The following is an 11,758-nucleotide window of genomic DNA, read 5'->3' as shown; positions in this document are numbered from 1 at the left end:
TCACTCTCTGTGCACAGCTAGTCAGTTCTCATGTGACTACAAAACAGAGGGCTTTACAATTCCAATTTCCTCCTTTGTGCAGTGAAAGTCCTGCAGTATTGCTGTAAATCTTTACTGTTAGCTGTGAAATGTCCTCACCATCATTAGCTAGATCTATTCTACTCACTTCTCTGCTTATTTGACTCTATAAATAAAGTTCTCTAACAGTTAGCCATAAACTGCAGCAATCTAGCCACAAAATTAAAACACGAAGACAGAGAGCCTATAATTAATTTAATATTTCATGTAACTATTAACAACATTGAATTTCATATCTGTACACCTGCAATCCTTCTTTAAGCATCAGTGTCACCTTTGCCATTCATACCAGAGTAAGAATTTTTAGAATTTCATACACAAACTCTTAACTGGGGATTTAAAATATTTATTTTATAAAATCTAAATCCAACCAGCACATCTCATGACTTAATTTCTTTCTGCTCCACAGGTTTCAAGCGCTTTTTAATGACAAGCTCTCCCCTGGTTGTCAGAAAGGTGCTGGACACTTCCTCTTCTGTTGGCAGCCCGTGGGGTAGTTTCAGTGGCTGTACTCTACAGGCAAAAGAGTCTGCTTAGTGAAGTCCTGTGACTAGAAGAGAGTTACATTAAATGTTCTAAATTTACCAACAAATAAACAAACAGTTAACAAACCTTATTAGATGTTTAATAACTTTCAGTCTGGAATTCACGGAAGGGATATTTTTGTGCAGTCTTGGCTGATGCGCCTACGTAAGGGAAAAAACAGATTTTACAAATGTGTTGCCAAATCCCAAATCTTTGTTCGCTGAATTTTGCACGCTACCAGTAAAAAAATAAATCACATTTGCAAATCTAAGATTTAGAGAAGTGTCATGCATCAAGAACACACATAAACATATGCAATCAAAACCTGACTACAGTAAAATTACAATTTCAGCTTTATTCCTATTCCATTATAAATGTATTTTTCTTCCAACTGTTAATAATAGTGTAAATGAACAAGAGTTTAGGAACAAAACTGCTTCCTTCAGTTACACTGCTCAAGCACACATTTTTTTTCTCTGTAATATAACACTGACTAGACAAATCTTTCCAGAATGTGCAGTTGGCCTGAAAAACTTGGATAAACAGATCTTTGACACAAACTTTTAGAGTCTTGAATTTGGAAGCCTTTTCATTGATAAATGAGTTTTACTTGCCTTCCTACAATATCTGAATAATATGACCCACAGAGAACTGAATTCATAGTATTTACAAACCTATTTCTATTATTTTAGAAGAATTCTCAGGGTAAAGTTCTCCTCAGGCAATGCAGCACAATACCACACAGAGATATTCTGAATTCCCACTCAAAGCACATTTGCCACAAACATTCCCCTCAGCTCCTAAACACATCATCAGCTTCTCAGATTGCCTTACGGCTGCTATAAATGTAATTCTGGTTTGTGACTGCAAAACTGAGGTCCTTAAAAAGCCCACCACCTTAGTGCTACATTTCTGACATACACGACAAGCATAAAGAACAACAATCATACTTTATCCAGTCCCAGATCACGTATTATCTTCTTTTCCCAATATGGGCGACCAATGACACTTTTTATTCTAGTAATAACGTGGATTTTGTGAGGCTCCTCAGGGTCACCTCCATACTTTTCATGATCTCCAGGCCGTGGCTGAAATACCTAGAATAAAAAGTTCACAAAACCAGAGGTTTTTTCCCTAAATATCTATTCTATAGTTAACTACTGTCTAAAACATACTTCAACCTTGGTAAAAATTCTTACATATATTTTTCTTTTCAGGTGGTCAAAGCACCAACAAAGTGATCTCAAATTTAGCTTTTATAATATGAAGTCAAACACACTTTCATAATGGTTTGCTGATAAATACAGTAACACTTGAGCTTGGCCCCACAAATGCACAGAAATACAAGGACAACACCCTGTACCAGCACAACACCTAATTCACGTGAATTTTATCAGGGAGCCTGTGCTCAGCCTCTAGATGGCAAGTTTTTCCACAGGCTTTAAGAATGCTTTTAAGGAAAAGAGTCAACTGACACCAGATGGTATCTTACAAAAATAAACTAGAACTGTAAATGGAAAAATGTAAAGTGCAAGTCAAGCACATACCGAGTCTGGAATTCTGGACCTGGTAAAGAGAAAACGAACCCACGCCGGGGACGCCATCCCTTCCATCCTCCTCCCCAGCATCTGCAAAGAGAGGAGGGCGTAAGTCGTCTGCGCTCTCCTTACAGCTCTGAATAGTCGTAAACACACGACGATACAGCTATGAGTCCCAGCCCCACCTGGATCCCCACCTTCCCAGCGGCTGCGGAGCCCCGAACAGGATCCCCAACTGGATCAAATCCCACGAGACACCACTTGGATCCATCCCCTCGCCGGAACGCCATCTGGATCCCCACTTTCCCGGAGGCTGCAGGCCCCAGCCCCAGCCGGATCTCTCCACGGATCCCCACCTGGGTTTCCCCTCCTCCCGGACCCCCACTTGGATTCCCCCCACACACGCCATCCCCACGCCCCGATCCTCACCTTCCCAGCGCCTGCGAGCCCCACGCCCGCCCGGCCTGCCCCGGCCGCCATCTCGGCGCGCACCCTTCGTTCCGGCCGGACAGCGGTGTCGCGGCACTTCAGTTCCGAGGGGGCGGAAGGACAGCGGTGTGACACGTCCCCTCTGTTCCCCGCCCAGTTTCTGTTTCCCGTCCCGCTGCCCGTCGCCGTCCCGATCCGTGTCCCGGTCCGTGTCCCGGTCCGTGTCCCGGTCCGTGTCCCGTCCCTGCCCATGTCGCGGGCGCGGAGCGATGGCACTGCCGCGCTGGAGCGGGCCGGGGCGGAGACGATGAAGCGGGCGGTGCAGCTGGACGAGGCGTCTCGGTTCCAGGAGTCGCTGGTGTGTTACCAGGAGGGCATCGACCTCCTGCTGCAGGTGGTGAAAGGTACCGGGCTGGGCACCGCCGTCGGGGCTCGGGGTGGCCCTGGGGACACGCGAGCGGCGTTGGACCCTGGCGCCCCGCGGGAGGGAGGGGGAGCTGGTGGTCTCCTCCCGGGAGAGCCGGACCAGGCAGGGCTGGGGAGCGCCGGCCCCTGTGTTTAACTGGCCCATGACTTTTTTGATTCACAGCCACGGCAGATGAGGCGAAAAAGCACCGCTACCGGCAGAAGATATCCGAGTACATGACCAGAGCCGAAGACATTAAAAAACACATTGAGAAAGAGAAACAAGGTATAAATACCTGCATGGGGGATACCAAGAGGAGGGAGTCAGGCCCTTTCCGGTGCTGCTAATCACCAGGACACGAGGCAAGGAGTAGAAACTGATGCACAAGAAGTTCCACCTGAATATGAGGAAGAACTTCTTTACTGTGGGGCTGACGGAGCACTGGAACAGATGGTCCAGAGAGGGTGTGGAGTCTCCCTCTTGGAGATACCCAAGAACCGTTTGGACACACTGTGCCCTGTGCTCTGGGATGACCCTGCTTGAGCAGGAGGTTGGACCAGATGTTCCACTGTGGTCCTCTGCAGACTGACCCGTTCTGTGATTCCATGAGCTGTGGTGTACTCCACGTACCCATTTGCTTTTAATTGTCTGTTGGTATGTGAATGTTTGATGGGCGAGGTGGTTTAACACGGAAATTATGTCCTGACCTTTACTGAAAAAGAGACTTACTTTCCTTTCAGATGGCAAATACCATAAACAGATCAGGATAGAAGATAACGCAACAGGTTTTGGCTATGAAAAGCTTTTCCATGAGTACCTCACTGAGATTGTTTCTGAAGTTTGGGTGGAGGACCCGTACATTCGGCAGGTTCATCAGGTAGATACTCGGTGTAACTGATACAGATGTAGCCACTACAGAAATTCTGAGCTACTAAATTAAAAAAAACTTTTTCAGTTGTATAACTTTCTACGATTCTGCGAGATGCTAGTTAAGGGGCCGTGCAAGGTGAAAACAATCCACCTCCTCACTTCCTATGATGTGGTAAGTGTCTAGATTTTAGGTTCTATTTCCCTATACTCAGGTGATGTCACATGCAAAACAAAATATAAAAATACAGACTTATTCCTACTTACCAGAACTTGTTAGGCTCAGGCTCTGATGCTTTCAGCAGAAAACACAGATTAAGAGAAAAATAAAAATGTGATAGTTGAACATAAGTAATTTTTTAAGTTCAGAGTTTTCTCATAACTCTAAAAAATTCTGGGTAAGCAGAATCTTAAACTGAAATTTCTGTGGAAGTTTTGTTGTGGAAAATGTCATAAAGACCAAAGCATCTGTTGAGACAAGGGTTTTTTTGCTCTTCCAACAGCTGTATTTGTCATTTTAGAGGCTTTCAGAAGAGAGCTGAAATCTCTCAAGCTATCACTGCACTTATTTAAACTATTACTGCACTTATTTTGGCTCAAATACTACATATCTAGTTTCAAAGCACTGAGAATGAGCTCCTCCTCCACATCCCTTAGCAAATGTACCTGGTGTCTGTCTGCTTTTTATCCTGCATTTGAAACTGTAAATTTGCCTTCATCCAAGTTACTTTCTTTTGGTTTACTTTGATACTAAAAAGGTTTTGTTTGTGGGTTTAAGAAGAGGTGACCAGAAGTAGAACATATAGTTAAAAAAAACCCCAAACCCCATCACGTTATTTTCACTTTTGATAGGGTAGTGGGAGGAGTCAGCAGTTGAGTGTCTTGGAAGAAATAAAACAGTCATTGAGTAATTATGGAGTAACACTGAATATTGACTTTTCATCTTCAATACACGATCGAGAAATCAGGTGAGTGATCTAAAAAATGAGCAAATTCCAGTTATTTGAAGACATACTATTTAACCCTAACTTTTGAGACAATTACAGCTGTGGTTAACAAAGTAAAAGGCAGTGGCCCTCACTGGATGAAATCAGCCCTTGATACTTCCACATTTTCTAATTGTGAATATAATATTAGTTGTCTCTGTACAGAATGGTGTCTTCTGTGGTTCACGCAGGTATTGGTGACACTAGGAAATAATTGTGATTGAAACAAGGTGCTTGTGCATCACGTGGATGTAACCTTTTTATCCAGTGTACTCACAGCATTCAAATTTGTGCATTTTTAAAACAGATTCAACAATGGGTGGATGATTAAGATTGGAAGGGGTCTTGATTATTTTAAGAAACCAAAGGTAAGGATGCTTTGACTTTTTAAATTAACTTAAAATGAGCTCTTCTACAATATATGCTCACCATGTAAATTCTGTTCATTTCTGCAGGGTCATTTCAGCATTGGATACTGTGACTTTGACTTGAGACCTTGTCATGAAACAACAGTGGATGTCTTTCATACTAAATACACAAAGAAAACATGATCAGAAATGACTGCTTTTAATAAGTGTTTTCATAAGCATAAAAATGTAAAGACTGGAAGGTGTTGCTTGAGTCCAGCTGGTTGCCCACAGAAGCAACTCTTTGAAGTACTTAGTGGAACACAGCTTTTATAATCTATAGGTTTAAGAATATTTGAGACTTTTCAGTCTGAGACAACACAACTACATGATTCCTTCACTGTACTTCTGTAATCTTAATTAATACAATCCATGTCTAAATTTTATCTTGATTTCATAACAGACCCTCAGTATTGTCTTTCAAAGGTCTCTTTACCGCCATTTTTATTTTTACTGTTGATTTTGTCTTGAGCCAGTTTTGGATTTTGTATCTTTAACTGACCACCTCACAATCATTGGAAGCTGGGCTGCCACATGTCCTCTTTTATAAGCAGTCTTATTTATTTCCTTTAATTCCTGTATTCTAGGCATGACTACTGTTTTGCTGGGTTTTAGTCAATCCTGTAATACTTTATTTCCCAGACTTTACCAGTAATCCCAAATTTAACATTCCGTTTTCCAAGGTCTTTGCCTACAAACGTGGTAGCGTTCAGTACACAGTCATTTTAGGGTTGTCTTATGTGTCTCTCCATAATGGATTTTGGACTGGGAAGGCTGCAAACACCTGTATTCTCTTCCCTGTCACTCCTGTGTGTTCTTTGATTCTGTGATACATGGTCATATACCTGATATCTGTCCTTTGCATTGGGTGTGGAAAGGATGTGTGATCCTCTCTCAGTCTTACTCTCTGACTTTGAAGTCCAATGACTGCCTTTTCATGCCACTCTCAACTGCAGTAAGCTAATTGCCTACTACTAGGTAGTCCCCTAAAAAGAATAAATTTAAGTTTTTTCAATAGCTGGATACCCTGAGTAGCTCAGCTGGTCAGAGTATGGTGTGAGTAATGCCAAGGTCATGTGTTTGATCCCTGTAAGGGCCATTCACTTGAGAGCTGGACTTGATCCTTGTGGATCCCTTGCAACTCAGAAAACTCTGTGATTCTAAGCAATATGCTATTTAGAATAAAGACAGAGCCTTCCCTTATCATTCCTTCACCCTTTGGAAACCAGAAGGTATTACCAGAGGAGCTGCTTTTTTTCTTTTATACAAGAGTTCTTTGTTAGCAAGGATCTGCCTAAGTCATACACTCTGACATGAAAAACAGGCAGTGGCCTCTTTTTCAGGTCCCATCAAAATCTTTTCAGCCTCAGGACTGACATGTGCCTTACACTTTCTGCCTTGTAATACAGTAGGCCTCTATATTCTAGTAGCATGTTTATTGCTAGAACTTTTTCTGTCTCCTGTATTTCTTTTTCCTGATGGTTGGTGTTTTCCATTATCTTCTTTTTTTTCTTAATGTGCTATATTATTTAATTTCCTGTCATCTAATGCTGCTATTCTTTTCCTCTTGCCTTTAACAACAAATCTGTTCCACAGCAATCCATAAGAAATGGAGCTGGTCTTTGCCTTGTTTTCTGGGTCAGTTTGCCAGTGGTCTGCCTTCTTTATCCTTTCTATAATAATGTTTCAGCTTTGCAGTGTTGCATCAGCAGAATGAATAATACATATGCCACAGAGCTGTGTGCTACTAGTCATTGCCCCAGACATTCCATAGGAGCTCCCTTGCTTGCTGCTGTGATACCAAGTTTTTAGTCACTGTTGTGAATTTTATTCAGTTGTGTATAATATATGCCTATTTTTAATGGGAATAAAGGTTATTTTTTATTATTTGTAGCTTCAGTATTCTGTTTGATTTCTTCACTGCATTGGGAAATTCAAGGAAGCTGTGTAATTCCTCATAGATCCAGCCATGTTCTGGAGAAGGCTCACTGTAAATACAGTAATTTCCCAAATGCGAAGCTTTGTGTCTTTTAACCTAGTCCAGCAATTTCAAACATAGAGAATCACAGAATTAACTAGGCTGGAGAAGACCTTTGAGATCATCGAGTCCAACCTATGACCTAGCATCACCTTGTCAACTAGACTATCCAGTCTTCTTAAACACCTCCAGGGACGGGGACTCCACCACCTCCCTGGGCAGCCCTTCCAATGCCCAATCACTCTTTCTGTGAAGAATTGTCTCCTGATGTTCAGCCTAAACTTCCACTGGTGCTGCTTGAGGCTGTGTCCTCTTATCCTGCTGCTGGTTGCCTGGGAGAAGAGCCCAACCCCCACCTGGCTACAACCTCCTTTCCGGTATCAATAAACAGCCTGTGTTCTGACCTAATCAAAATTGCATTACGCTTATTCTTCAACAACAGTGAAATACATCCTGAGCCTTTCTTTCATAATTTTACTATATACTGAGCTATTATTTTTATTTAGCATTGAAACTGTCACTTCCAGTTCATTATTGCCTTTTAATGGAAAATTTCTGCTAGATGGTAACAGAAGGAACCTCTTTCTCCTAAATATGTATTTGCATTTCCAAAAGTTCAGCTTTGATACCAGTACCCATGGCACCAGGGACTCTCAGCTTTGTGCCAGGCAGTGCAAGAACAAAGGAGGCACATACAGCCCTTGTCCCAGTTAGCCTCTCCTGCCCTCATCACATAAATCCCAACATTAAACTTCCTAATCCTTCCCCTACTCTTGCACACGCATGGAGAAAAGCCCTAACGCAGGGTGGAACTAAAGTGATTCACCACCCAGTGATTCACTACTCAGTGCTGAGCTGAGCTCACTACGGTGCTTGTACAGCAGAGGCACGGGGGTACCAGCACTCTGCAAGAAGGGACTTTCAAACAGAAACCAGGGAACATCCCTCTCCACACAGCTCAGGGGCTGAGACATGGCCTTTGGGCTACTACCCACAAGGAGCAGGATGCAGGCTGGGGCATCCAGTGCAGCAGTACAGCACCAGTTTTGCACCTACCCCATCCCATCTGTGTCAGCCATTTGTACCTTCTCTGCTACAGGGCCAATTTGGGATGCCCTCACCATTTTCCTGATTCAAGCAGCAATGATGTCTTGTCAGCAGTGGTTTCAATCCTACACTTTGGGAACATCAGGTGCAGGTAGTGTGAAATTTAATTGTAATATTAAAAAAAACCACAAGATTGAACAGTTTGTTTTCTACAAGCTGAATTTTTCTCTTACTAGTGAATGTTTTAATTTTGTTTTCAGTACATTAAGTAAAAAAGCAGAACTTCCATTTTCAAAATGCAAGTCACATTAACATTATCATATTCTCACACAGTAGACTCCACCTGCTGTGCAACTCATCATCTTGTGGACACACTCTTAGCAATGTTGTCACAAGCGTAGTGGTTTCATTTGGGCAAAACTTACTGCCAGTAAGACTCTTGACCAGTTCACTGTACAGTCCTGGTGGCAGCCACTGCTCTGGCAGATCAATGTTACAGGCTTCAATCCTTCCATGCTTTACATCCATATTTACTTTAACGTCAAGAACAGAATCTTTATAGGCCATGTTAAGACAAGTGCTAACGCTGAACTTTGGTGTCTTTCCATACACCCATTCCCAAGTTTGTAGTTCTTTAGTTTTGTTACTAATTCCAGGAAGCAGAGTCTCATCAGCTGGATTTATTACGGTGATATGGTGATCTATTTGGTGTTGCGTAGCATATTCTTTAGCAATGGCATCCAGGAGCATCTCAGAAGTTAAACTAGGATCCTCTTCAAAGAGATTTTTCACTGAGGCAGGCACGCTTGGAGTGGCATTACTCTTTAGCCCTTTATAAGGACTTTTTAGCACAGAAGATAAAACAAACTTATCTGCATTACAGAGTAAGGTACAGTGGTGATAAGCACTTGTCCTTCCCAGCTTTGCAGCAGTGCCTGAGATTTTGTATTGCCTGTCTAGCAAGATGTCGTATCTGTCAGTGACACGTACATCTAACTGGGGTCGCAAGGCTTTCAGTGCCTTCACAACAAGCTTCAGGTTTTCCATTCGTTCATATTTTTTTCGGGTTGTGAAGAAAGTCAAGTTGATATTACCTAAGTCATGGTAAACTGTCCCTCCTCCACTTCTCCTCCTAGCTAGTTTTATATTTTTTTGCCTCAATAGCCTGAGGTTGCATTCCTGCCAGGGATTCTGATGTCTCCCTATTACCACAGCAGGGGAATTTCTCCAAAGGAAAAGGACCTGTTGCTTCTCTAAATCCATGTGGTCATGGATCCAGTCTTCCACAGCTAGATTTTGGTAAACATCATTAGAAAGAGACTGGATAATGAGGCCTCCACTAGCTGTGCTCCAGAAGCAAGCTTTTGGAGTTCTGAGGATGCAGGACAGCCAAAGGCAGTTCTTTATTGACTGGAGTACCATGTTTTTAATAACTGGACAGCGGATGGAAGGAATGCCTGCTCTGCTAATACTGAATGCGGCAGGAGCGCAGCCGGCTCTTGTGACTGAACTGCAATGCCAGTGGCAGCCATGAGACAGTCATGCACTTTCCACAGAAGCACGCGAGTTCCAAGGCATGGCGCTCCTCCGGTGATGCCGCTCAGACCCTGGCGGGAGCCTCCCAGAACATCCGGGGGTGTCAGGGCAGCTGCTCCTCGCGGCCCCTGGCGCCTGAAAGACCAAAGGAAGAAACGGAATGTGTATTTTCCGCTCACTCAACGCAGCCTTGCTAATGCGGTTTCGCTTTGCGTAGTCCAGCTTTGTTAGGGTTTTCTGCCTTTTTTTCCATGGGGTTCCTGGCGCGGTGTCCCCGCATCCCCTGGCGCCGCGTCCCCGCCCGCACAGCCCCGCCGGGCGCCCTGCGCTACTCACGGCGGGCAGCGGAGCGCTCCCGGCGCCCGTGACCCTGCGGGCTCCTTGGAACCGGCGGCCTCGGGAGCACCTTCCGCTTCCCGGGTGAGAGGTGCTGGGGGCGGGCGCTGCGCCTGCCCTGTAGCCGGGGAGGAGTCGGGGCGCCGGGCTGGGAGCAGGGCGTGGTGCTCGGGGGGCGCCGGGGTTCCGCCTGTCCCGGCGCAGCCACGGCGCTGGGAGGGGGAGCGAGCTGGGAAGAAGCGAGAATGACCGGGTTACAGACTCACAGCATGGGTCAGGTTGGAAGGGACCACATTGGGTCTTCTGGTCCAGCCTCCTGCTCAAGCAGGGTCGTACCAGAGCACGCGGCAGAAAGTTGTGTCCAGGATGTTCTTGAATATCCCCAGTGAGGGAGACTCCACACCCTCTCTGGACAATCTGTTCCAGTGCTCAGTCACCTTAGCAAAGAAGTTCGTCCTCATGTTCAGGTAGAATTTCCCGTGCATCAGTTTCTGGCTATTGTTTCTTGTCCTATTGCTTGGCACCTCCGGGAAGAGCCTGGCTTCATCCGCTTCACACCTTCACTTCAGATACTTAGGGGCATTGCCCACAATATTTACAGCGTCATGGCAACAAGAGGCCGGTGCACAATGCATAAAATGGATGATTTTTCTTGCAAGACCCAGATGTGCAGTTCCTCTCTGCAGGATATTGTGGATGCTAGAAGCTTTTATGAGTTCACAAGGCGACTGAAAGGGTTAACACAAATGCACAGAGACTTTTGAAATAAACAGAAACTCTCTATAATGCTCGTGAAGATATAGAAGCTAAATGTTGATAGCATAATTCGTTAACAAGCTGGAAAGTGATCAAAGACTAGATGTATTGCTGGCAGCAGATTGTCTTCAGATTTGCATTTAAGCCATTCTTAAAGTCGAGCAGACCTCAGCTACAATTCTTCTTGAAAAGCCGTTGTCTGTGCTTAAGCTCACACCATGGGACAATGTTCAGTGCTAGCTGAAGTTTTTTATCCACAGTATTATCCCTATGGACAAATATGTGGTGTATTTCTCTCGTTCATGGATGTGTATTTCTAAAAGGTACATTGCATGTCTTTGTCTTCCATTCTGCCTTAAAAGAACTGTGTGGCTGTAGTAGGGCAAGTAAAAAGTAAGAAACCATCATAACATGTGTGCTGGTGGTGATTAGTGAGAGAAAAAGGCTCTAAAAGGAACATGATGTGATGTGTGTGCCAGCAACTGGAATGTTGTACTCTCATATTAAAAAAAAAAAAAGTTGGTAATTTTTTTAAGCAATTTGAAATGGGCATAACTTTTCACTGAATTAGACTGGTGATAATTTTTCACTGGGGTGAACTATTCTGTAATGTACAAGGTAAAGAGCATTTGGACTTCGTCCATAAAAATGTGCTGGAAATCAACGTTGAAGGCAGTTGACAAAATACAAAAGTGAACCCGTGCAGTCTAGCACTGGTCAGAAGTATGGAAGTGCACCTTGTGAGACATCTGATGTTAGTAAAACCCAAAGAAAATGTGGGACCATTTGTTTCCATTTTGTCACTTGATTCTTGAACATTTGCAGTGTGTCATTTTGCCACGGGGTGTCCCTAAAAACCTACTGTGAGC

General features: G+C 43.9%; 3 protein-coding genes across 3 annotated transcripts; 1 reads left to right on the top strand and 2 right to left on the bottom strand.

Moving 5' to 3' along the window:
• Window positions 1–256: 256 nt before the first annotated feature.
• MRPL30 (mitochondrial ribosomal protein L30) lies at window positions 257–2,850 on the bottom strand. Its single transcript, XM_032100340.1, has 5 exons — window positions 2,571–2,850; window positions 2,151–2,231; window positions 1,554–1,700; window positions 691–764; window positions 257–591 (listed from the first exon to the last, which is right to left on the bottom strand). The coding sequence occupies exons 1-5, from the start codon at window positions 2,820–2,822 to the stop codon at window positions 459–461; spliced, it is 687 nt and encodes a 228-aa protein (XP_031956231.1). The 5' UTR covers window positions 2,823–2,850; the 3' UTR covers window positions 257–458.
• On the top strand, window positions 2,808–7,129 carry MITD1 (microtubule interacting and trafficking domain containing 1). The gene is made up of 7 exons (XM_032100341.1): window positions 2,808–2,974; window positions 3,160–3,261; window positions 3,717–3,853; window positions 3,932–4,018; window positions 4,696–4,811; window positions 5,137–5,197; window positions 5,285–7,129. The coding sequence occupies exons 1-7, from the start codon at window positions 2,821–2,823 to the stop codon at window positions 5,378–5,380; spliced, it is 753 nt and encodes a 250-aa protein (XP_031956232.1). The 5' UTR covers window positions 2,808–2,820; the 3' UTR covers window positions 5,381–7,129.
• A 1,333-nt stretch (window positions 7,130–8,462) lies between these two features.
• LIPT1 (lipoyltransferase 1) lies at window positions 8,463–10,211 on the bottom strand. Its single transcript, XM_032100339.1, has 2 exons — window positions 10,134–10,211; window positions 8,463–9,932 (listed from the first exon to the last, which is right to left on the bottom strand). Exon 2 carries the CDS (start codon window positions 9,681–9,683, stop codon window positions 8,565–8,567), a length of 1,119 nt encoding a protein of 372 aa, XP_031956230.1. The 5' UTR covers window positions 9,684–9,932; window positions 10,134–10,211; the 3' UTR covers window positions 8,463–8,564.
• Window positions 10,212–11,758: the final 1,547 nt, after the last annotated feature.

Source organism: Corvus moneduloides, chromosome 2 (genome assembly GCF_009650955.1).
Source record: "Corvus moneduloides isolate bCorMon1 chromosome 2, bCorMon1.pri, whole genome shotgun sequence".
In the NCBI taxonomy this organism is placed as follows: domain Eukaryota; kingdom Metazoa; phylum Chordata; class Aves; order Passeriformes; family Corvidae; genus Corvus; species Corvus moneduloides.
The sequence above is the reverse complement of the archived record's forward strand: the minus strand, read 5'-3'. Positions and strand labels throughout refer to the sequence as shown.

Bases quoted from the DNA above. Each gene is read 5' to 3' on its own strand.
- MITD1 (XM_032100341.1), top strand. From the start codon at position 2,821: ATGTCGCGGGCGCGGAGCGATGGCACTGCCGCGCTGGAGCGGGCCGGG. The intron at 3,854-3,931 runs GTAGATACTCGG...AAACTTTTTCAG, and splicing joins ACATTCGGCAGGTTCATCAG to TTGTATAACTTTCTACGATT. The intron at 4,812-5,136 runs GTGAGTGATCTA...TTTTTAAAACAG, and splicing joins ATACACGATCGAGAAATCAG to ATTCAACAATGGGTGGATGA.
- MRPL30 (XM_032100340.1), bottom strand. From the start codon at position 2,822: ATGGGCAGGGACGGGACACGGACCGGGACACGGACCGGGACACGGACC. The intron at 765-1,553 runs GTATGATTGTTG...TCCCTTACGTAG, and splicing joins GTGATCTGGGACTGGATAAA to GCGCATCAGCCAAGACTGCA. The intron at 592-690 runs GTTTGTTAACTG...TTTTGCCTGTAG, and splicing joins GTTATTAAACATCTAATAAG to AGTACAGCCACTGAAACTAC.
- LIPT1 (XM_032100339.1), bottom strand. From the start codon at position 9,683: ATGGTACTCCAGTCAATAAAGAACTGCCTTTGGCTGTCCTGCATCCTC.